General features: G+C 43.6%; 1 protein-coding gene across 1 annotated transcript; it reads right to left on the reverse strand.

Moving 5' to 3' along the window:
- Nucleotides 1-3,986: 3,986 nt before the first annotated feature.
- LOC122564683 (uncharacterized) lies at nucleotides 3,987-23,361 on the reverse strand. Its single transcript, XM_043719778.2, has 2 exons — nucleotides 23,198-23,361; nucleotides 3,987-6,734 (listed from the first exon to the last, which is right to left on the reverse strand). The coding sequence occupies exons 1-2, from the start codon at nucleotides 23,314-23,316 to the stop codon at nucleotides 5,741-5,743; spliced, it is 1,113 nt and encodes a 370-aa protein (XP_043575713.2). The 5' UTR covers nucleotides 23,317-23,361; the 3' UTR covers nucleotides 3,987-5,740.
- Nucleotides 23,362-26,183: the final 2,822 nt, after the last annotated feature.

Genomic DNA, 26,183 nt, shown 5'->3' on the forward strand with positions numbered 1-26,183 from the left:
AAATAGTCCCGTCCATCTCGTTCGGATAATCGAGGTTCCCTGCATAAGGACAAAGTGAAGAGACCTTGCAGTGCATGTTCATAGCTCCTTGAAAGTGGTGTCGCAGGTAAATAGGATAGTGAAGCAGGTGTTTTGTGTGCTTTCCTTTATCGTCAGAGTATTGAGTACAGGAGTTGGGAGGTTATGTTGCGGCTGTACAGGACATTGTTAGGCCACTGTTGGAATATTGCATGCAATTCTGGTCTCCTTCCTCTTGAAAAAATGTTGTGAAACTTGAAAGGGTTCAGAAAAGATTTACTTCGATGTTGCCAGGGTTGGAAGATTTGAACTATAGGGAGAGGTTGAATAGGCTAGGGCTGTTTTCCCTGGAGCGTCTGAGGGGTGAGCTTACAGAGGTTTATAAAATCCTGAGGGGCATGGATAGGGTAAATAGACAAAATCTTTTCCCTGAGGTGGGGGAGTCCAGAACTAAAGAGCATACGTTTAGGGTGAGAGGGGAAAGATATAAGAGAGACCTAAGGGCCAACTTTTTCATACAGAAGGTGGTACGTATATGGAATGAGCTACCAGAGGAATTGGTGGAGGCTGATACAATTGCAACATTTAAAAGGTATCTGGATGTGTATATGAATAGGAAGGGTTTGGAGGAATAAGGGCCGGGTGCTGGCAGGTGGGACTAGATTGGATTGGGATATCTGGTCGGCATGGACGGGTTGGACCAAAGAGTCTGTTTCCGTGCTGTACATCCCTATGACTCTATGTTTGTTATGGACCAGACCAAATCCCTTCACAACATTTCAAAGAGATAACCTAGACCAGAACACATCTTTAGAGGCATGTATAAGGTGCTACGTTCCAGATGAGATTTGATTGGTCAAACTACAAGACTCTAAGCAAAACACACTTTATTCTTATATCACAGTTAAAATATAATCAAGAAGTATTGGATATCTTGAAATACTTGGCAAAATAATATGATTGTAACTATTATTCATCAACTGTTCCAACATAGCACTGTTGTCTAGTCTCTCCTTACGGAGAAAGTGAAGACTGCAGATGCTGGAGATCAGAGCTGAAAATGTGTTGCTGGAAAAGCGCAGGTCAGGCAGCATCCATGGAGCAGGAGAATCGACATTTCGGGCATGAGCCCTTCTTCAGGAAGAAGGGCTCATGCCCGAAACGTCGATTCTCCTGTTCCTTGGATGCTGCCTGACCTGCTGCGCTTTTCCAGCAACACATTTTCAGCTCTAGTCTCTCCTTACAACAATTTAGATCACTCAGACCAGAATATTATGAATGAATTTGCCCATATGCCCCAAAATTACCAAATCAATACAAACACAAACAGGTACCAGTGTAAAACACTCCCAGTTTTATTAGGAACACAACTATAACAACCTTTAATACTAAATATACTGTCTGTAATCCTGTTTGTCCCCTTAAAGTTACAATATATACTGTTGCTTTCTGTCTGAGTCTGTCAAGCTGCTTTCTTCCCCTCTCTCTCCCTGTGGTTGGTCTGCTGGTCTCCTCAGAAGGTACAAGAGGATTCCAAGAGTGTATTCAGGAGAGTAGTTTGCAGGTGAAGCCTGTTTTTATAACTCATAGATGGTTTTCTGGAACTTTCTATGGTTCTAGCCAATCAGGGAGATAGACTTAATAGTTTGAAACAAAGTCTGTTGTTTTGGTGACATGCTATTGTTCGTTTCATTGTGTTGCAGCACCCAGGGCCTTTCTGTCTGGGCCCTCCTTTGTTTAGTGGATAAATTGTTGGGGTTGTCTGTGCATAATAACTGTTGACATTTACATTATGGGCTAATATCATTAACTCCTGCCTGCTGTGTTTGGTCTGCATTTTGTGATTTCAGTGTTTGACTTGGCCAGTGTACCCAGCATCTCTTGCTGTATGGCCATGATAACAATTTATCTGTGTTTTAACAGCCTGGAAGCTGCTCCAGTAGCATTCCATAAATACACTCTTGGCAAAAGCAAACTCAGCAAAACAGTTTTCCTTCACCAGTTGCTTGGATAAAACAGGAAAGTTCCTTTAGGAGATGGTTCAAAAACAAGGACTTAGCAGTACAAACCTATAAAAACCAATTACAGCTCATTCTGGGGTATGTCACTTATTTTCTGCTATGAGGGAAGATGTCAAGACTCAGATGTGGCTACAGAAGATATTGGTTAGAACAGTTTCAGGGATTTGGGAATTCAGTTCTATATGGGTAATGTTACATTTTCTGTTGAGAACAGAGAAAGTACAAGAAATTTGCTAGCAGGGTTCAAACTCCTAGACACAGCAAGCTCTTGTCACCCAGAAAGCACTGCCCAAAAGGCAAATGGAAGCAGATCTAATAGCAATTTCGGCACGGTGGCTCAGTGATTAGCACTGCTGCCTCACAGCACCAGGGTTCAATTCCAGCCTCAGGTGACTGTGCGTGTGGAGTTTGTACATTCTCCCAGTGTCTGCGTGGGTTTTCTCTGGTTTCCTCCCACAGTCCAAAGATGTGCAGGTTAGGTGAATTGGCTATGCTAAATTGCCCATAGTGTTAGGTGTCAGAGTGAAATTGGTCTGGGTGGTTTAGTCTTCGGATGGTGGGGCCGAAGGGCCTATTTCCACTCTGTAGGGAATCGTGTCGAATCTAATTGGGTTAAGAAACAAAACCATAAAGTAAGGTGAATTGGAAAGCTTCTCCAAAGCCCAACCCAGTCACGATGGGGTGGAATGCCCCCCTCCCCCTTCCTGTGCTGATCATTCTATAATTCTGAGATGGATTGAGGTCTCACTAGAGTTACATTATTTCACCTGGCTTCTCCTCCAGAAGCTTCACATTCAGGATCACAGGGCAATCTCCGTTCAGTAACAACTTGGCTTCTCACCATCACAGGTTACTCTGAGCCTTGTCATGGGTGTTGTTTAAAACAGCTCAGTGGTTAGCACCGCTGCCTCACACCAGCCTGTGTGTGGAGTTTGCACATTCCCCCAGAGTATACATGGGTTTCCTTTGGCTGCAGGTTAGGAGAATTGGCTATGCTAAATTGCCCAGTGTTCAAGGATGTGTAGGTTGGGTGCATTAGCCAGGGGGAAAATGTAGAGTAATAGGGGAATGGGTCGGTGTGGACTTGCTGGGCCGAAGGGCCTGTTTCCACACTGTAGGAATTCTAATTCTAAAATACCTAAATGAGACAACTTTGGAAATAAAGAACAAAAGACTGACTACGAGATGAAGTTTTGCAGAATTCTGCAAATGCTGTTCCAATTATCCCTACTTCTCTATAACCAATTCTTCCTTTGAGCTGAGAACATCAGAATCTTTCCAGGATACTCACAGAAATGGCCTTGGACATAGTGGACTCATTTGTGGTCATCTTTCAAAGGTCTGTAGACTCTCAAACAATTCCCAAGGATTGGAGGGCAACTATCGAACCTCACTATTTAAAGATAAAAATGAGCTAGAGAATGATAGGTTAACCAGTCTAACATCAGAAGTAGGGAAAATGCTGGAATCTATCACTAAAGATTTAATAGCAGAATATTTGGATCACAGTGCTAATATTGGACAGTCGACATGGATTTACAAACAGGACTTCATGGTTGACAAGTCTACTGCAATGCTCTGAGACCTCGAGTCAACCTGCTTGAGGGAAGGGAGTAGATGTGGTTTACTGTGACTTTTAGAAGAATTTTGATCAGGTCCATGTCAGAGGCTAGCATGTAAAACTAAAATACATGTGATTGGTGGCAGTGTACTGACATGGATAAGAGACGGGGTGGGTGGGGGTGGAGGTACAATGAGATGTGGGTGTCCCTGTACACCAGTCATGGAAAGTAAACATGCAGGAGGTGAAGAAGGTAAATGATATGTTGGCCTTCACAGCAATTATACAAGGCCTTGTTGATACCTTCCCTGGCGTATCATGTGCATTGTTGGTCTCTGTAGGACTGTAACCCCAGCCTAGGACAAAGACTCAGGAAGCAGACAGGATTCAGGCACATGGCAGACTTTATTCTTCTTCAAGCAAAATCTGGTTCAGACAGGGAGATGGCTATCAGATCTTCTTTAAAACTGGCTTTGACGCGAGATCCCAATTGTTCTCTCAATGTAGAGCTCAGATTGTAAGACAGATCAGTGACACTTTGATTTATACAGTGAAAAACAGTATTTTTATATATTTTGTGTTCCAGTGATCACGCACACCATGGTTACTATGCTCTCCCCCTTTCTCTATACAACCAATCCTATCGGACACCTCTATGGATTTTCACAATAACTAACAGTTGTTGTTATCTCTCAGCCTTTGAACTTTCTATGTTGCATTCCAAAGTTACTGGCTGTTCTCCTTCGGACATGACCCTGACATGCTTATCTCGAAGGTCTGCTTGAATTCTGTTGTTTGTATTCGAATTCTTACCATTGTCAAATTCTATCACTCCTCATAAAAAAGTTGTAATATTACTTTCAATTATAAAGTTATAATTACTTTTATTGTTAGTATTCTTCAGCTAATGAGACATTATTATAGAAGCAGTAAGGGAAAAGAGTAAGGAGATACCTGGCATATAAAGTTTTACAATTAGTGATTATCTGAAGAATTTTTATCTAGAATCTATAGTTTGAAAGAAACAGCTAATTTGAGATAACAACGCTGTTCACCAAATGAGACAACATTAATGAAACAATGAGACTGAAATTAATTATTTGTTGCCCCTTAGGTCCCTTTTAATCTTTCTCCTCTCACCCTAAACCTATGCCCTCTAGATCTGGACTCCCCCACCTCAGTGAAATTACTTTGTCCACTTATCCTATCCATGCCCCTCATGATTTTATAAACCTCGAAGGTCACCCCTCATCCTCCAACACTCCAGGGAAAACAGACCAAGCCCATTCACCTCTCTCTGTAGCTGAAATCTTCCAACCTTGGCAACATCCTTGTAAATCTTTTCTGAACCCTTTCAAGTTTCACAACATCCTTCTGATAGGAAGGAGACCAGAATTGCATGCATTATTCCAAAAATGGCCTAACCAATGTCCTGTACGGCTGCAACATGATCTCCCAACTCCAGTACTCAATGCTCTGACCAATAAAGGAAAGCATATCAAACACCTTTTTCACTATCCTATCTACCTGCGACTCTACTTTCAAGGAGCTATGAACCTGCACTCCAAGGTCTCTTTGCTCATAGTTTTAACAAAAAGATGATTTGATTTATTTTTATCCAAATAGGTTACTGAACCTGTGATTTTATAAACATCATCATACCACGTTTCTGGATATAGCCAACAGCAGCATCAAATCCATCACTGACATTGCTGTTCCAACAGTTCTGTTGATCCACAAAATAACTTTACAAACAATATGCAAGTAGATAGTCTTTACCCAGTGTAAATGTGTGTTGATGTACAGCAACAATGTGATCATTCTCAAACTTATCACACAAATTCACAATAATATCAACATTTACCTACATTGTCAGCTCCTTTTGTAGAGCTGAGTTTATTTATATCAATACCAAGCCCAATAACCAAGGTACATTCCTTGATGTCAGGAAAAGCAAAACCCTTGACCTGCGATTCTGCGTGTTTGCAAACAGTAAATCCTTTTACACAAACACAGAAGGTGAACAGGACCCACCCAGTGTCATTTCACTGGTGCATTAACAGTTTGGATGACAGAGTGAATCCCTTCCAACATATGGAACAAGTAAACAGTCTCTCCCCAGAGTGAACGCACTGGTGTATCAGCTGGCGTGTACACAGAGTGAATGTTTCTCTGCAGTGTGAAGGCGCTGGTGTCTCTGCAGGCTGGATGATTGGGTAAACCCCTTCCCACAAGTGGAGCAAGTGAATGGCTTCTCCCCAGTGTGAACTCGCTGGTGTCTCTGCAGCTTGGATGACTGAGTGAATCCTTTTCCACACACTGAGCAAGTGAATGGTTTCTCCCCAGTGTGAACTCCTTGGTGTTCCAGCAGTTTAGATGAGCAAATGAATCCCTTTCCACATTCAGGACAGGTGAATGGTCTTTCCCCAGTGTGAATTCGCTGGTGTATCCGCAGGTTGGATAATTGACTGAATCCTTTCCCACACAGGGAACAAGTGAACGGTCTCTCCCCAGTGTGAACCCGCTGGTGTCTGAGCAGGGTGGATGACTGAGTGAATCCTTTGCCACACATGGAGCAAGTGAATAGTCTCTTCCCAGTGTGAAGTGGCTGGTGTATCTGCAGGCTGGAAGACTGAGTGAATTCCTTTCCACAAGCAGAGCAGGTGAGTGTTTTCTCTCCAGCATGTTCTCCCTGATGTTCTGGCAGTTTAGATAATCGAGTGAATCCTTTTCCACATTCAGAACAGATGAATGGTCTCTCCCCATTGTGAACTCGCTGGTGTTTCAATAGGTTGAATGACCGACTGAATCCTTTCCCACACTGAGAGCAGGTGAATGGTCTCTCCCCGGTATGAACTCGCTGATGTGTCAGCAGGTGGGATGACTGAGTGAATCCCATCCCACAATCAGAGCAGGTGAACGGCTTCTCTCCAGTGTGACTTCGTTGGTGAGTTTCCAGACGGGATGGGTAAAGAAATCCCTTCCCACAATCCTCACACTTCCATGGTCTCTCTCCAGTGTGACTGCGCTGGCGTTTGGACATTTCAGATGAATTTTCACAGACTCTTCCACACACAGACGATACGTGTTTCTCCCCGGTGTGAATGGTGCTTTTTCCTTCAATGCTCAAAATCCTGAGATAATGAGATTATTACAAACACTGACTGTCAGATCTGGATGTGAATTTGAAAAAAATATCTTTGCTAAACAACCTTTCAAACAGAAACCAAATGGATTAGGAGAAACCAGAAGAACACAAGTTGTGAAATTTAGAAAAATTAATCTGGTCACTTGTGGAGATGATACTTAGGCAAACTGCAGGATGATGTCCTAGAATCCCTGCCGTGTGGAAACAGGCCCTTTGGCCCAACAAGTCCACACTGACCCTCCGAAGAGTAATCCATCCACACTGATTCCCCTTTTCCACATTTCCCCTGACTAATGCACCTAACCTACAGATCCCTGAATGCTATGGGCAATTTAGCATGGCCAATTCACCTAACCTGCACATCTTTGGATTGTGGGAGGAAACCTGAGAACCCAGAGGAGTAAACCCAGGCAGACACGGAGAGTATATGCAAATTCCACACAGACAGTTGCCCGAGGCTGGAGTCAAACTCCTGTGCCTAGCACCATGAGGTAGCGTGCCACCCAATGATCATTAAAACTGAACTGGTTCATAAGTATCCCCCAGGAAGGGAACCAGTCAGTGTTTGTATAAAACTACAGGAAGAGGTAGAAGTGGCAGAGACAGGCATAAAGGAGAGACATTTTATAGAGCTACAACCCAACCCTGTTCCTGTTTTCTACACACACCCTCAAATCTCTCCAAAGGGCTAAGAACAAGTGCATAGTTCCTGGAAAGTGGGGTTTCAGGGAAGATTGGGCACTGAAGGTGGCGTTTGGCACACTGCCTTTTAATGGCCAGTGCACTGATCAATAAAGAGACCTGGGTTTGATTCCACTCTGTGTGTGGAGTTTGCACACTCTGTCTGCTCCAGTTTCCTCCACAGTGCAAAGATGTGCAGGTTAGGTGGATTAGCTGTTGGTAAGGCAGGATTGAAGGGATAGGATGTTCTTCAGACATTTGGTGTGGGTCCATGGGCCAAACAGCCTGCTTCCAGACTGTCAGGATTCTATGATTGAGTATAGGGGTTGGAAGGTCACATTGCAGCTATATAGGAGATTGGTGAGGTCACTTTTAGAACACTGCTCAATTCTAGACCCCCTGATTGCAGAAAGATGTTACCAGGGTCGGACTTAACACACTTAACGGTAAGTTCCTGGGAATTGTTGCCAAACAAAGACTTTGGAGTGCAGGTTCACAGTTTCTTGAAAGTGGAGTTACAGGCAGACAGGATAGTGAAGGCAGCATTTTGTATTCGAGCTGCTATACTCAGTGGATTGAGTATAGGAGCAGGGAGGTCAAGTTGCAGCTATACAGGACAATGGCTAGGTGACTTCTGGAATACTGCATTCAATGCTGGTCTGGACGGACGAGTTGGATTGATGGGGCTGTTTCCATGCTATACATCTCAATGAGTCTACCTTGTTAAACTTCAATGATTTCAGAAAAGATCTACAATGTTATTGTTAGGATTGGAAGGATTGAGATAAAGAGAGGCTGAATAGACGGAGACTTTTTTCTTGGATTGGTCAAAGGCAGAGAGTTATCGTGTAGAGGAGAACAGATAGGAGGAATAGACAAGGACCTTTTCTTCCCAGGTTGAAGGAGTTCAGCGTTAGAGGGCGTGTTTAATGTGGGCAGCATGGTGGCACAGTGGTTAGCACTGCTGCCTCACAGCGCCAGAGACCCGGGTTCAATTCCCACCTCAGGCGACTGACTGTGTGGAGTTTGCACGTTCTCCCAGTGTCTGTGTGGGTTTCCTCCGGGTGCTCCAGTTTCCTCCCACAGTCCAAAGATGTGCCGGTCAGGTGAACTGGCCATACTAAATTGCCCGTACTGTTAGGTAAGGGGTAAATGTAGGGGTATGGGTGGGTTCCGCTTTGGCAGGTCAGTGTGGACTTGTTGGGCCGAAGGGCCTGTTTCCGTAATGTAATGTAATGTAATCTAATCCGAGGGGGGAAAGATTTAAAAGGGACCTGAGGGGCAATCCTTCCACACAAAAGGGTGGTGCAAGTATGGAATGAGCTGTCAGAAGACATGGAGGAGGCTGAACAATTACAACACTTAAAAGGCATCTGGATAGGTATGTGATTAGGAAGTGTTCAGAGGGATATGGGACTAATGCTCACAGATGGCACTAGATCAGTTTTGGATATTTGGTCAAGATGGACGAGTTGGACCGAAAGGTTTGTTTCCATACAGAACATCTCTATGACTTTGAGAGTTTAAGCAAAATAGTGGAAATCTGAAATAAAAACAAAGTGCTGGAGATATACAACAGGTCTGGCTGTATCTGAAATGGTGACAGATGCAGGAAACATTGCAACCCGAAGTGTTTAGATGTTCATCCAAGGCACTACCATATAGGTTACATGCTGGGTGCTGGAAAATGGAAAGAGAGTAAATAAGGGTTTGATGACCGGCATGAATACGATGGGGACATTATTTTCAACAATTTAATGTCAGAGACTCTGACCCATTTTGTTACATGTTCCTCTGTGATTCTCTCTTTTAGGAATCAGACAGAAGTGGCAAGAAGTGAAGAATGCAAATGATATGTTGGCCTTCACAGTGAAAGGATTCAAGTACAGGAGCAGAGATATCTTTCCATAAGGGCCATGGTGAGCCCAAACCTGGAGTACTGTGTGCACCTTTGTTCCAAGGAAGGATGCCCTGGCTATTGTGAGAGAGTGAAGGAGGTTCACCAGACTGAGTCCTGGGATGTCAGGACTGATGTATGTTTCATCCTCCTTTCTTTTGTCTTGGAGGTGCTGACTACATCTGTAACTAATATTCTACTTTCCATTTTCTGATCTGAATCTGACCCATTATGCCAACACTTTCCCATCCCCCTTACCCTAACCTCACCAGTGGAACTGGCAAAAGCCTCCACAAGGAGATTTTAGTCCCAGCTGTACCCAGGGGCAAGCGGTCAGGCATGTACAGACAATATAGAAATAGTCCGAATGCCCCAGGAATCTAAACGCTTCTCTGATACATCATGGCTCGAGCCACATACTCATCTGATCCATCCGCTTATTCTTGCTCTGGCTAGCACATGGCACTGGGAGCAAGTCTGATATTATTACATTTGAGGCAAAGGGTTTTTACAAATACATTAAGAACAAAAGGGTAACTTGGGAGAGAATAGGGCCCCTCAAAGATCAGCAAGGTGGCTTTTGTGTGGAGCCACAGAAAATGGGGGAGATACTAAATGAATATTTACATCTGTATTTACTGTGGAAAAGGATATGGAAGATATGGAATGTCAGGAAATAGATGGTGACACCTTGCAAAATGTCCAAATTACAGAGGAGGAAGTGCTGGATGTCTTGAAATGCATAAAGGTGGATAAATCCCCAGGACCTGATCAGGTGTACCTTAGAACTGTGTGGGAAGCAAGGGAAGTGATCGCTGGGCCTCTTGCGGAGATATTTGTATCATCGATAGTCACAGGGGAGGTGCTGGAAGACTGGAGGTTGGCTAACATGGTGGTAAGGACAAGCCCAGGAAACTATAGACTGGTGAGCCTGACGTCGGTGGTGAGCAAGTTGCTGGAGGGAATCCTGAGGGACAGGATATACACGTATTTGGAAAGGCAAGGACTGATTAGGGATAGTCAACACGGCTTGGTGCGTGGGAAATCATGTCTCACAAACTTGATTCAGTTTTTTGAAGAAGTAACAGAGGATTGAAGAGGGCAGAGCGATAGATGTGATCTAAGGTGTTCAATAAGGTTCCCCATGGGAGATTGGTTAGCAAGGTTAGATCTCACGGAATACAAGTAGAACTAGCCATTTGGATACAGAACTGGCTCAAAGGTAGAAGGCAGAAGGTGGTGGTGGAGGGTTGTTTTTCCAGACTGGAGGCCTGTGACCAGGGGAGTGCCACAAGGATCGGCGCTGGGTCCTCTACTTTTTCTCATTTACATAAATGATTTGGATGTGAGCATAATAGGTACAGTTAATAAGTTTGCAGATGACACCAAAATTGGAGGTGTAGTGGACAGCAAAGAGGGTTACCTCAGATTACAACAGGATCTTGACTAGATGGGCCAATGGGCTGAGAAATGGCAGATGGAGTTTAATTCAGATAAATGAGAGGTGCTGCATTTCAGGAAAGCAAACCTTAGCAGGATTTATACGCTTAATGGTAAGGTCCTCGGGAGTGTTGCTGAACAAAGAGACCTTGGAGTGCAGGCTCATAGCTCCTTGAAGGTGGAGTTATAGGTAGATAGGATAGTGAAGAACGCGTTTGGTATGCTTCCTTTTAACGGTCAGAGTATTGAGTACAAGAGTTGGGAGGTCCTGTTGCGGCTGTACAGGACATTGGTTAGGCCACTGTTAGAATACTGCATGCAATTCTGGTCTCCTTACTATCAGAAGGATGTTATGAAACTTGAAAGGGTTCAGAAAAGATTTACAAGGATGTTGCCAAGGTTGCTACAGAGAGAGGCTGAATGGGCTAGGACTGTTTTCCCTAGAGTGTCGAAGGATGAGGGGTGACCTTATAGAGGTTTATAAAATTATGAGGGGCATGGATAGGATAAATGGACAAAGTCTTTTCCCTGGTGTTGGGGAGTCCAGAATTACTGGCCATAGGTTTAGAATGAGAGGGGAAAGATATAAAAAAGACCCAAGGGGCAACCTTTTCACATAGAGGGTGGTACATGTATGGAATAAACTGCCAGAGGGAGTGGTGGAGGTTGATACAATTGCAACATTTAAAAGGCATTTGAATGGGTATATGAATACGAAGGGTTTGGAGGGATATGGGTCAGGAGCTGGCAGGTGGGACTAGATTGGGTTGGGATATCTGGTTGGCATGGACAAAAGGGTCTGTTTCCATGCTGTACATCTCTATGACCAGCATTTTAAACTATTAGCGAGTTTTAAGCTCAGGTTGAGGTTTTGGATGTAGGTTTGCTCGCTGAGCTGAAAGGTTCATTTCCAGATATTTCATTACCTTACTAGGTAACATCTTCAGTGGACTTTATGCAAAGCAATGCTGAAATTTCCTGCTTTCTATTTATATGTTTGGGTTTCTTTGGACTGGTGACGTCATTTCCTTTGGTGATGTTATTTCCTGTGGTGAAGTCACTTCCTGTTCCTTTTCTCAGGGGGTGGTAGATGGGGTTTAACTCGATGTGTTTGTTGATCGAGTTCTGGTTGGAATGCCATGATTCTCGGAATTCTCGTGCATGTCTTTGTTTGGCTTGTCTTAGATGTATTGTCCCAGTCGAGGTGGTGTCCTTCCTCATCCGTATGTGAGGATACTCATGAGAGAGGGTCGTGTCTTTTTGTGGCTAGTTGGTGTTCATGTATCATGTATCCTGGCTAGTTTTCTGCCTGTTTGTCACAGTCCTTTCACGGTATTTTGTAACAGATGTTAGTTTTGCTCATTGTCTGTTTAGGGTCTTTCAATAATGGATACATAAGATGTTACTTAGTAAGGTAATGAAACGTCTGGAAATGAACCTTTCAGCTCAGCGAGCAAACCTACATCCATTTTTATATATCTCTGATCTCCCTATATTCTTTTTGCAGAACCCCATCCCTTTGTTTAGTGTTTCAGGACCACTGGCTACTTACCCTCCAGTTCCAGAATGTCCTGCAGCTGCTCTGTGATATTGCGGAACTTGGCATCAGGGAGGTAACATACCATCCTGGATTCACATCTGCTGCAGCTGGGGACTCCTGCACTTTCTTCATGAGCCTTTTATTTTATCTGACGGTCACCCATTCCCTTTCTGCCTGTGTAATCCTCACCTGCAGTGTGTCTAACTCACTAAATGTGCAGTCCACAACATTCTCAGTCCTGTGGATGCTCCACAGTGAGTCCATCCACAGCTCCAATTCTGAAAACCTATTACCCAGTAGCTGCAGATGGATACGCTTCCTGCACACATGGCCATCAAGGACACTGGAAGACAATAGACAATAGGTGCAGGAGTAGGCCATTCTGCCCTTCGAGCCAGCACCACCATTCATTATGATCATGGCTGATCATCCTTAATCAGTATCCTGTTCCTGCCTTATCACCGTAACCCTTGATTCCACTATCCTCAAGAGCTCTATCCAACTCTTTCTTGAAAGTATCCAGAAACTTGGCCTCCACAGCCTTCTGGGGCAGAGCATTCCATACACCCACCACTCTCTGGGTGAAGAAGTTTCTCCTCAACTCTGTTTTAAGTGGCCTACCCTTATTTTTAAACTGTATCCTCTGGTTTGGGACTTGCCCATTAGCAGAAACATGCTTCCTGCCTCCAGAGTGTCCAATCCTTTAATAATCTTAAACACCTTCCTTAAGCGTTCCTTATTTTCAACAATGTACAAGAGGAGCACACCACAAGTCTGTGGTCTCCTGTCATGACTTCTCTCTTCACTCAGCTAGCTACTCCAGTTAAAGAGAATTTACATGAGGTAATGATCTTCCTTTATTTCAAACATTTTTATTATAATCAAAAGTCCTACCTTCACTTAAGCTGATATATTGTACTTTAAAATTTAAATTTAAACAAAACTTCCACAAATATCACTTAGAAATTGGCTGTTCCCATTGGGACCATGTGACTTTCCGAACAGCCCAAACTGAGTCGAGCACTACATCCAATCTTTCAGCTTCACTTTCTCCCTGTCTCATCTCACTGTTTTCACCCAACTCCACGGCACTTTCATTGAACCAATCAGCATTCATAGTGCAGCCTTGTAAACCCCATGGTAAACTAATGGAGAAAGTGAAGTCACATGGTGTGCAGGGTGTTCTAGCTAGGGTGGATAAAGAACAGATTAAGCAACAGGAGACAGAGAGTAGTAGTTGAAGGGAGTTTCTCAAAATGGAGATAGGTGACCAGGGATCAGTGCTGGGCCACTGTTGTTTGTGATATACATGAATGATCTGGAAGTGGGCATTGTTGGTCTGATCAGTAAGTTTGCAGATGAGGTGAAGATTGACGGAGTAGCAGAAAGCCTAGGGGACTGTCAAGGAATACAGGAGAATATAGATAGACTGGAGAGTTAGGTGGAGAAGCGGCAGATGGAGTTCAATCTGGGCAAATGTGAGGCAAATTTTGGGAAGTCTAATTCTAGAGTGAACTATACTGTAAATGGAAGAGCCTTGGGAAATGTTGATGAGCAGAGAGATCTGGGAGATAAGGTCCATTGTACCCTGAAGGTTGCTGCACAGGTGGATAGAGTGGTCAAGAAGGCATATAGTATGTTTGCCTTCATTGGACGGAGTATTGAGTATAAGAGCTGGCAGGTAATGTTAAAATTGTACAAGACATTGGTTTGGCCACATTTAGAATACTGTGTACAGTTCTGGTTGCTACATTACCAAAAGATGTGGATGCTTTAGAGAGGGTGCAGAGAAGGTTTAAGAGGGTGTTGCCTGGTATGGAAGGTGCTAGCTATGAAGAGAGGTTGAGTAGGTTAGATTTGTTTTCATTAGAAAAAAGGAGACTGAAGATAGACAGAGTAGATAGAGAGATAAGCTTTTTCCCAGGGTGAAGGATTCAATACCAAGAGATCTCACGTTCAAGTTGAGAGATGAAAAGTTTAAGGGGGATATATGCAGCAAGTACTTTACAGAGTGGTAGGTGCCTGGAATGCATTGCCAGCAGAGGTAGTACAGGCAGGCACGGTAGATTCATTTAATGTGTGTCTGGACAGATGCATGAGCAGGTGGGGAGCAGAGGGATACAGATCCTTAGGAATTGGGCGACAGGTTTAGAATGGAGCAAACTTTAGTTAAATGGCCCGCTAGTTTGGGAGAGATTTGTAGCTCGGGTGCTCGTTGTTGTGGTTCTGTTCGCTGAGCTGGGAATTTGTGTCGCAGACGTTTCATCCCCTGTCTAGCTGACATCCACAGTGCTTGGGGCTCCCAGGGGACGAACACGCGCACCGACCGATCAGTCTTTTTTCCCTCTCCCTCTCCCTCCCCCCACCAATATTACTTGTCTAACAACATTAGTTGAACAATCAATGTTGTTAGACTAGTAATATTGCAAGCCTCCTGTTACCATTGTTCAATTCATCAATGTTGTTAGGCCAACAGTATCGTTAGCTTTCTTTTAATATTGTTAAACTATCTATCGTAGTTAGACCTGTTTTGTTCTGTAACCAACAATCAGCCATTTGTAACCCTTTATAAACTGTATGCAGTGCGACTTCAATTTTCGGATTATCTAAACAAGATCTCAAGGTCCCATAAAACGGCATTAGGCAACTAAGCATTCAGTTAAATGGCATGCATTGCTGGATATTTGAGGTATGTCTGATTACTGGCACTCAAATTACCGCTTGTTTACGAACTGATCAGTTTTCAATTAAACGGCGCTGTGGCATGCATTGCCAGATAACCGGCACTCAAATTACTGCTTGTTCACGATCAGATCAATTATCCAAACAAAATACTGCCCGCCCGTCTCGTTTGGCTAATCCAGGTTGTTCTGTAGCTGAGCAAGAGGTTATGACTCATCAATTCTGAGCGGTCATTGACCTCTTTCCACAATATCTTGAAATAAACAAACGTGTCAATTCCACAAGGTCTGCCTACTAGGTTCATTGGAAATGGAACATTTCTCCGACAAAGGTAGAAACCCCTATCATTACAACCTTAGTATTGTTGCAGATAACTGACACCTCCCTCTAAATTTGCTTCTCAATTTCTTGCTAATTATTGGCAGGGGGCTATGTATAATCCCAATAAGATGATCACCTTTTTTTTCCTCAGTTCCGCAAAAATAACTTCACTGGACATATGCTCAGGAATATGTATTGGGATTACATTAAGCCCAAATACAGCCTTAATGTAATCCCTAAACAAAAGTGCCACTCCCTCTCCTCATTTACAACCCCTCCACCGCCCCATCTTTCCTATATTATCTATACCCTGGAACATTAAGCTGCCAGTCCTGCCCATCCCTAGCCACGTCTCTAATTGCTGTGATATCCCAGTCCCATGTTCTCAACCATGCCCTGAGTTCATCTGCCCTCTGTCAGGTCTCTTGCATTGAAATAAATGCAGAGTAATTTGTCAGCCCTACCTTGTTCTCTGCCTTGCTCTTGCCTGCCCTGATTGTTTGACTTCTCAACTGTACCAGGTTCAGACTTCTCTCTTTTCTCAGTATCTCTTTGGGTCTACCCCGACTCCCTTTTTGGTTTAAGGCCTCCGGCGCAGGACAAGCAAATGTCCCTGCCTGGATATTAGTCCCCTTCCAATTCAGGTGCAAATAGTCTTTCTTTTGCAGGTCAATTCTACCCCAGAAGACATTCCAATGACCCAAAAGTGTGAATCCTACTCCCTGCACCTGCTATCAGCCATGCATTCATCTGTTCTATCCCGTTATTCCGATACTCACTAGCACATGGCACCAAGAGTAATCCAGATATTACAACCCAGGAGGTCCTGCATTTTAACCTCCTGCCTGATTTCCTACATTCTCTCAACATGACTACATCCTTTTGTCTTCCTACATCAATGGTCACAGATAACCTTCAAGTACATTCTGCACCTTCTCATAGACATCCTTGACTCTGGTATCAGGGAGGCAACACACCATTCTGATGTCTCACTGTCAGCTGCAGAAATGGCAGACTGTGCTCCTGACCACGGAGTCCCCTGTCACCACTGCTCGCCTGGAACCCGATACACCTCTCACTGCAATAGAGCTAGTCACGGTAGCAGAAACCTGGCTTTCAGTCCTACATTCCCCTCAGAGTTTATCACACCCTACTTTTTCAAATACAGCATAATTGTTTGAGATGGGGACAGCCACATGAGACTCCTGCACTATCTGCCTCCCTCTCCTATCTTTCCTGGAGGTAACCCATCTACCTGACTGTATCTGGGGTACCCTTCCATCCTGAAACTGCCACCTATCACACTCCTAGCTCCTGTAAATTCCTTATTTCCTCTAACTGCCACTCCAACTGATCAATGCAATCCAATAGGATTTGCAACCACCTTTACTGCAGACATAACCATCAGGATCATTGAAATTCTCTCCAATCACCCATATCTGACAGGAATCAACATCACTCTACAAAAGGCTATCTCTGCACCTACAGACCCAGAGGCGCAGTCTGCTCTAAAAATGCTGCTCTAGAATAACTTTGTACCTATATTTTATGTTTAAAAATTTAATCTAGAAACATCTCAGTATCACACAGAGTGGTGTGTGTACAGAATGAGTAGCCAGAGGAGGTAGTGGAGGCTGGTAAAATTACAACATTTAAAAGGCAGCTGGATGGGTATATGAATAGGAAGGGTTTGGGGGGAATATCGGCTAAATGCTGGAAAATGGGACTAGGTTAGGTTAGGATATCTGGTCAGCATGGATGAGTTGGACCAAAGGATCTGTTTCCATGCTGTAGACCTCTGACTCTATATTAAAAAAACCCTCCCTCTACTCACGATGCAATTTTTCAAATTAAAAAAAGGACTGTTCACCTTGATGGTATTGTACTATGGAAAGAAATTGAGGAACAAACATGAAGAGAGATCTCCGATATATGTAAGAATAAGAAAACTGTAATAGTAGATGATTTTAATTTTCCAAATATTGACTGGGACTACTATAGTGTTAAAGGTTTGGATAGTGAAGTATTTGTTTACTGAGTTCAAATAAATCTCTTGAACAGTATAAAGAGTGTAGGAACATTCTTAATAGGGAGATCAGGAAGGCAAAAAGAGGATATGAGTTAGACTTGGCAAATAAAGTTAAGGATAACCCGAAGAGATTCTACAAGCACAGTAAGAGCAAGAGAGCAACTAGAGAGTTGTGCCCCTTAAAGATCAAAGAGGTTGTCTTTATGTTGAACCTCAGGAGAAGGGAAAGATATTAAATAAATATTTTTGTGTAACTGTTGAGAAAGAAACGGAGGCTAGAGAACTCAGAAATAAATACTGAGGTTTTGAAAACAGTTCACATTACAGAAGAGAAAGTGCTGATGAAGCACTTATGCTTGAAACATCGGATCCTGCCTGAGTGGCTGTGTTTTTCCAGCATTACATTTTTTGACTCTGATTTCTAGCACCTGCAGTCCCCACTTTCTCCAAGATATACTCCATTTTTATTTCTCCACTTGATGGTGCACTTTCAGATTCCTGGGTTCCCAACTCCAGAATTTCCTTTGAAACTGCTCCGCCTCTGTACCTCACTTTCATCCCAAAAACACGTCATCTATTCTAATATCACCTTGTCTGACCTGGTTTCAAATGGGGCTTGTCATATTCCTAAATTAAGTGTCTCAAAGATCTACAGTACAGAAAAAGGTTCTGTGGCCATCGGTTCTGTGCCAGTAAAGAAAACTACCACTTAACTATTTTAAATCCCATTTTCCATCACTTGGCCCATAGACCTGTCTGCCTTGGCATTGCAAGTGTGCATCTGATTACATGTTAAATGTTATCGGGATTTCGGTGTCTCCTACCCCTACACAGAGTGAGGGTCAGTGTAGCTGTCACTGTGTGACGGCATCACCCAAAGGAAACAGAGCATCTGGGTCTGTGCAAACCAGTGATGCCTCACATGTTGGGAAGGATGACAGGGTCCCTGAGAGGGGGCAGATCACCCACATGTTGGGAAGGATGGAAGGGTCCTTGAGAGCAGCAGAGCAGAATGAGGGATTTTAGTTGCAGCATTCGGGTTTTTTATAGTATTCATTCATGTGACATGGGTGCTGCCGATACACAGAACAACTATCTACAACAGATGGACTCTCCTTCTCAACCTCTCCCCTTGCGTGGGCTGTGTAACCTTCAGGTTAAACCACCACCAGGCACCTCTCCCTAATGAGAGAGAGCAGCACCATGGTCTGGTAGGACAATGCTGACTGTACCTCAGGGGTGGGGAGAGGGAATGTTGAAGGTGGTGGATGGGACACCACTCAGGCAGTGCTTTGTCCTGGAGGATGTTCACTTTCATTAATATTGTTGGGGTCTGCACTGATGCAGACAAGTGGAGAATGTTCCAAAACAATCCTGATGTATACCTTATAGATAGCAAACAGATATTGAGGAATCCGGGGTTTGGAGAAATTGAGATTGTTTTCCTTGTAGCCAATGAAATTGAGGTGAACTGTGATAGACGTGTTTACAAAAAGATATACATTAGGATGATAAGACTTACTGATCAACTGATCAGAAAAGGATTACAGGACACATATTGAAGGTTTTGAGGAAGATCTATCAAGCTGTTAGAACATAGAAAAATACAGCGCAGTACAGGCCCTTTAGCCCTCGATGTTGCGCGATCCAAGCCCACCTAACCTGAACTAGCCCACTATCCTCCATATGCCTATCCAATGCCCGCTTAAATGCCCATAAAGAGGGAGAGTCCACCACTGCTACTGGCAGGGCATTCCACAAACTCACGACTCGCTGAGTAAAGAATCTACCCCTAACATCTGTCCTATACCTACCACCCCTTAATTTAAAGCTATGCCCCCTCATAATAGCTGACTCCATACGTGGAAAAAGGTTCTCATGGTCAACCCTATCTAAACCCCTAATCATCTTGTACACCTCTATCAAGTCACCCCTAAACCTTCTTTTCTCCAATGAAAACAACCCCAAGTGCCTCAGCCTTTCCTCATATGATCTTCCTACCATACCAGGCAACATCCTGGTAAACCTCCTCTGCACGCGTTCCAGTGCCTCCACATCCTTCCTATAGTATGGCGACCAAAACTGCACACAATACTCCAGATGCGCCCGCACCAGAGTCTTATACAACTGCAACATGACCTCAGGGCTCCGGAACTCAATTCCTCTACCAATAAAAGCCAGTACGCCATATGCCTTCTTCACCGCACTATTTACCTGGGTGGCAACTTTCAAAGATCTGTGTACATGGACACCAAGATCCCTCTGCTCATCCACACTACCAAGTATCCCACCATTAGCCCAGTACCCCGTCTTTTTGTTACTCTTACCAAAGTGAATCACCTCACACTTACCTACATTGAACTCCATTTGCCACCTTTCTGCCCAGCTCTGCAACTTATCTATATCCTGCTGTAACCTGACACATCCTTCCTCACTGTCAACAACTCCACCGACTTTCGTATCATCTGCAAACTTGCTCACCCAACCTTCTAGCCCCTCCTCCAGGTCATTTATAAAAATGACAAACAGCAATGGTCCCAAAACAGATCCTTGCGGAACACCGCTAGTAACTGCACTCCAAGATGAACCTTTACCATCAACTACTACCCTCTGTCTTCTTCCAGCCAGCCAATTCCTAATCCAAACCTCCAACTCACCCTCAATGCCATACCTCCGTATTTTTTGCAGTAGCCTACTATGGGGAACCTTATCAAATGCCTTACTAAAATCCATATACACCACATCTACCGCTTTACCCTCGTCTACCTCCTTAGTCACCTTCTCAAAGAATTCAATAAGGTTTGTGAGGCACGACCTGCCCTTCACAAAACCATGCTGACTATCCTTGATCACATTATTCCTATCCAGATGTTCATAAATCCTATCCCTTACAATTCTCTCTAAGACTTTGCCCACAACAGAAGTGAGACTCACCGGCCTATAATTACTAGGGTTATCCCTACTCCCCTTCTTGAACAAGGGAACCAAATTTGCTATCCTCCAGTCTACTGGCACTACTCCTGTAGACAACAAGGACATAAAAATCAAGGCCAATGGCTCTGCAATCTCCTCCCTTGCTTCCCAGAGAATCCTAGGATAAATGCCATCAGGCCCAGGGGACTTATCTATTTTCACCCTTTCCAGAATTTCCAACACCTCTTCCCTATATACCTCAAAGCCTTCCATTCTAATTAACTGTTTTAAGGGAGAAATTTGATACAGTAAGTGGGAATGAGCCAGAACACTATACTCACACCCAGTCCTGATGAATTGATTCATTCTATCAGTTTGATGTTATCATTATTGTGATTCCCACCTGCAAGTCCACTTGGAATATCCTGTAACACAAAGTCATAAAATCCACCACTTTCAGTCCAGGGTAGAAATTCACACCAGCCCCTCCTCCTGGCCCAGGATGACCATGTATTCTCCCTGCCGCACATTACCCCTTGTGGAGGTCAGCAGTCAACTCAGGGGGAAATCAGTGAATGAATACAACAATAGATCTTTGACACATGGGACTGAATGTTCCAAGAGTTAATGAGATGCAGAGAGCAGGACTTGCTTTCTATTGTTTCATAGAGTCATAGAGATGTACAGCATGGAAACAGACCCTTCGGTCCAACCCGTCCATGCCGACCAGATATCCCAACCCAATCTAGTCCCACCTGCCAGCACCCGGCCCATATCCCTCCAAACCCCTCCTATTCATATGTCCATCCAAATGCCTCTTAAATATTGCAATTGTACCAGCCTCCACCACATCCTCTGGCAGTTCATTCCATGCATGTACCACCCTCTGCATGTCTAAGTTGCCCCCTAGGTCTCTTTTATATCTTTCCCCTCTCACCCTAAACCTATGCCCTCTCGTTCTGGACTCCCCGACCCCAGGGAAAAAGACTTTGTCTATTTACCCTATCCATGCCCCTCAATTTTGTTTCCTTATGGGCTGCCTCTCTACCTCATCAATAAGACTGTGTGTGAAAGGCTAATGCAGCTCGATGAGAAGTTGTCTCCATTCTGCACAATGGACAGCAAACTCTTCCCAGTCTTTCCAAAGAGTACCCCCTACAAAGATAGGGATTACATATGTGTCCCACTGCCCAGTGCTTCCAGTAAAGAATTCAGAAGAATGAGGGAGGATCTCATAGAAAGGATGTAACAGTCAAGTTCTGCAAGGGTTACAAACACTTCACAGATAGACAAGTTGGCAGCAAGTATGTGAGAAAATATGCTGCTGCTCATCTTGAGGAGATCACAAAATAAAAACAGTACTATTTAAACAGTGAAAGCTGTAAAAAGTTGTACAGAAAGGGACTTGGGGGTAATTGTACAGGAAATACAGAGAGCTAGCACAGTTGCAATAGGTAATCAGGAAGGGTAACGGAATTAGTGAGTTTTGAGAAGATTTGTAGCTTAGGTTAAGGTTCTGAATGTAAGTTTGCTCACTGAGCTGGATGGTTCAAACCTTCCAACTCAGTAAGCACTTACACCCAGGGTAATGGAATACTGTTCCTTATTTCAAGCTGTTTGCAGGACAAGAGTTTGTCTTAGGGCAACTGTACAAAGTGCAAGTGAGACCACATCTGGAGTAATGGGAGCAGTTTTGGTTCCCTTATTGAAGGAAATACATCACTTCATTGGAGACATTTCAGAAAAGATTCACTGAAATGATCCCTAATTTGGAGGAAATATCTTTTAATCGAAGACTTGACAGGTTGAGATCTATTCATTGGATTCTGATCTCATTGAAACATAGAGGATTCTTAAGAGGTTTGACAGCGTAAGTGACGAGAGGATGTTTCCCATTAGGGGGGGGGAGTGTCAGAACAGACTCTTAATGGGTCAGGGAATCAAGGGTTACATTTCTGAATTAGCAATTTAAAGGCAACCCAGAGATGGGCAAGGGTTTCATTAGCAAATGAGCTGGGATGAGGTGGAAAGAAGAAAATCTTTAGAGATTGAGATTTCTAGTGTATGTGAATAAGTAGATGTGAGGTCAGATGTTCATGTTGGGGTCAGATATGAGAGCAATATTATGAATAGTGTAGTTCAGCTTCAGGCAGTTCCCAGCAAGAGGGTGGGACTCAGCATTAAGGGGAAGGAAGTTGTAATAATACTGGAAGGCAATGGGGTTAACCATCACAAAGTTTTACTGGAGGAAATTTCAGCTAATTGAATAGTAGAAGCATGATAAGCAGTTTGATAACTGAGTAACAATGGAGCAATGGACAAGGATAGTGGGGAGGTAGAGCTGGACATTGTCAGTGTACATGTGACACTAACACTGTGCTTTTGGACGATGTCACCTCCTGGCAGTATGTAGGCGAGAAACAGGAGTGGCTAAGAATAGATCTTTGAGAGACACCAAATACAAGGAATTCAGAAAAGAAAGAGAGAATGGAGATGGAGCAGGATTTTCCAACGATGGTGAGGTCAAATATTGTTTTAACAGATCTGCTGAGAAGGACATAACCAGAAAAGGGATAGACAGAACAAGGAACAATATCTGTGAATTGATGAGGAGGAGAAAAGAGAGAGTTGGAATGTCTGTAGTTTAGCAAGAATAGGGTAAAAGGATCAAGATGAACTCTGATATGACCTGACGAGAGACTGGAGGAAGATCCAAGTTTTGTATTAAAACAAGGAGCACCATGCAAAGCGTTTGGCTTGGTGAGCTAGTGGAAGGGAGGGAAGTAGCAAAGGCAGCTGATTGGATTGTCTCAATTTTAGTGACAGAGAAACTCCATGTGCTCCTCACTCTTGTTGTTGGGGAGGATGGAAGAGACAAGATGATGGACAGTGTTTTGGACATCAACAAAACCTGTGTTAGTGATATTTAAAAGTGACTAAACAAACCTGATGTATTTAATTTTTATCCAGACTATTAAAACGTAAAACTGAAGTCCAGATTTGGCAGATGGTGCCTGTGAATTCAAGAAAAAAATAACTGGAATTAAGAATCTACTGATTGCCATGTAACCATTGTCAGTGGCAGAAAAATCCCTAATGTCCTTTAGGGAAAGAAATCTGCCAACCTGACAGTGGCCCAGCAAGTCACTCATTGTATTACTCACTGCAAAGTCTCAACAAAGGAATGAAACTGGATGGACCACATGACATCTACCAATGCACCAGAAAATACAACCACAGCATCAGCCTTCTCAGCCCTGCAACACCCTTCACACTAACATAGAATATTACAGCACAGTACAGGCCCTTTGGCCCTCGATGTTGCACCGACCTGTGAAACCAACTTGAAGCCCACCTTACCTACACAATTCCATTCTCGTCCATGTGCCTATCCAATGACCATTTAAATGGCTTTAAAGTTGGCGAGTCAACTACTGTTGAAGGCAGTGCGTTCCACGCCCCTACTGAGTAGAGGAACTACCTCTGACGTCTGTCCTATATCTATCACGCCTCAATTTAAAGCTATGTCCCCTCGTGCCAGCCATCACAATGTGAAGAAAAAGGCTTTCACTGTCCACCGTATCTAACTCTCCGATTATCTTATTTGTCTCTATTCCGTCACCTTTCAACCTTCTTCTAACAAAACCAACCTCAGGTCCCTCAGCCTTTCCTCATGCAACATCCTAATAAATCTCCTCTGAAGCTTCCACATCCTTTTCATAATGTGGTGACCAGAATTGCATGCAATACTCCAAGTGCGGCTACACCAGAGTCTTGCACAGCTGCAGCTTGACCTCGTGGCTCCGAAACTCCATCCCTCTAACAATAAAAAGGTAACACACTGTATGCCTTCTTAATAACCCTATCAACATGAGTAGCAACTTTCAGGGATCGATGTACTTGAACACTGAGCTACTCAGCTACATTACCAAGAATCTTATAAGTAGCCCAGTACTCTGCAGTCCTGTTACTCCTTCCAAAGTGAATCGCCTCACACTTTTCCACATTAAACTCAATTTGCCATCTCTCAGACCAGCTCTGCAGCTTATCCATGTCCCTCTGTAACCTATCCACAACTCTACTGACCTTAGTGTCATCCACACATTTAGTAGCCCATCCTTCTATGCCCTCACCCAGTCATTTCTATAAATGACAAACAGCAGTGGACCCAAAACAGATCCTTGCAGTACACCACTCATTACGGAACTCCAGGATGGGATTTCCCATCAAAAACCACCCTATGTTTTCTTTCAGCTAGCCAAATTCTAATCTAAACTGCTAAATCACCCTCAATCCCATGCCTCGTATTTTGTGCAATAATCTACCGTGGGGAACCTTATCAAACGCCTTACTGAAATCCATATCCACCACATCAACTGCTTTACCCTCATCCACCTGTTTGCTCACCTTCTCAAAGAACTCAATAAGGTTTGTGAGGGACGATCTACCCTTCACGAAACCTTGTTGACTATCCCTGATCAACTTATTCCTTTTTAGATTATTATAAATCCGATCTCTTGTAACCCTTTCCAAAACTTTAACAACAACCAAATTAAGGCTCACTGGTCTACAATTACCAGGGTTGTCTATGCTCCCCTTCTTGAACAAGGGGACATTTGTTCTCAGTGTCAGAATAGTCTTCTGACACTATTCTCGTAGATAATGACAACATAAAGATCAAAGGCAATATCCTCCATGGCTTCCCAGACAATCCTTGGATAAATCTCATCTGGCCTAGGGGCCTTATCTATTTTTATGTTTTCCTTGTGTGCCTCAATCCCATCGTCTAATATCCTGTATCTTCGTATTCACCTTGACAACATTGTCTGTGAATACTGGTGAAAAGTATTCATTTAGTGCTTCTCTTTCTCCTCTGACTCCACATACAACATCCCACTGCTATCCCTGATTGGCCCTGATCTTACTCTTCTTATTATTTTATTCCTCATATACTATAGAAAACTTTAGGGTTTTCCTTGATCCTATCCGGCAATTACTTCTCATGTCTCCTCCTGGCTCTTCTTAGCTCTCCCTTTAGGTCTTTTCTGGCTAACTTGTAAATTTCAAGCATGCTAACTCAGCCATCACATCTCATCCTAACATAAGCCTTCGTCTTCCTCTTGACAAGAGATTAAACTTCCTTCGTAAACCATGGCTCCCACGCTGAACAACTTCCTCCCTGTCTAACAGGTGCAGACTTATCAAGGACCTGCAGTAGCTGGTCCTTCAAAAAGCTCCACATTTCAATTGTGCCCATCCCTTGCAGTATACTCCCCACCCTACTAATCGTAAATCTTGCTTAATTGCATCATAATTGCCTTCCCTCCAGCTCCGCGGTATATACCTATCCCTATCCTTCATAAATATAACCAATTTGTGGTCATTATCACCAAAGTGCTCACCTACTTCCAAATCTAACACCTGGCTGGGTTCATTATCCTGTACCAAATCTAGTGTGGTCTCACCCCTTGTTGGCCTGTCGACATACTGTTTTTTGGATCAGTGGTGCTGGAAAAGCACAGCAGGTCAGGCAGCATCCGAGGAGCAAGAAAATCAATGTTTCGGGCAAAAGCCCTTCATCAGGAATAGAGGCAGGAAGAGAGATAAAAAAGCCTCCATGCTTCCGGACCTGCTGTGCTTTTCCAGCACCACTCTGATCTAAACTCTTATACATACTGTGTCAGGAAACCCTTCTGCACACATTGGACACAAACTGACCCATCTAAAGTACCTGTACTATAGTATTCACAGTCAATATATGGAAAGTTAAAGACCCCATAACAACTACCCTGTCACACTCGCTCCTATCAAGGATCATCTTTGCTATCCATTTGTCTACATTTCTGGAATTATTCAGAGAAAACTCCCAACAAGGTGACCTCTCGTTTCCTGCTTCTAACCTCAGCCCATGCTATCTCAGTAGACGAGTCCT

Source organism: Chiloscyllium plagiosum, unplaced genomic scaffold (genome assembly GCF_037043375.1).
Source record: "Chiloscyllium plagiosum isolate Xiang-an unplaced genomic scaffold, Cpla_swu_hap1 HiC_scaffold_21, whole genome shotgun sequence".
In the NCBI taxonomy this organism is placed as follows: domain Eukaryota; kingdom Metazoa; phylum Chordata; class Chondrichthyes; order Orectolobiformes; family Hemiscylliidae; genus Chiloscyllium; species Chiloscyllium plagiosum.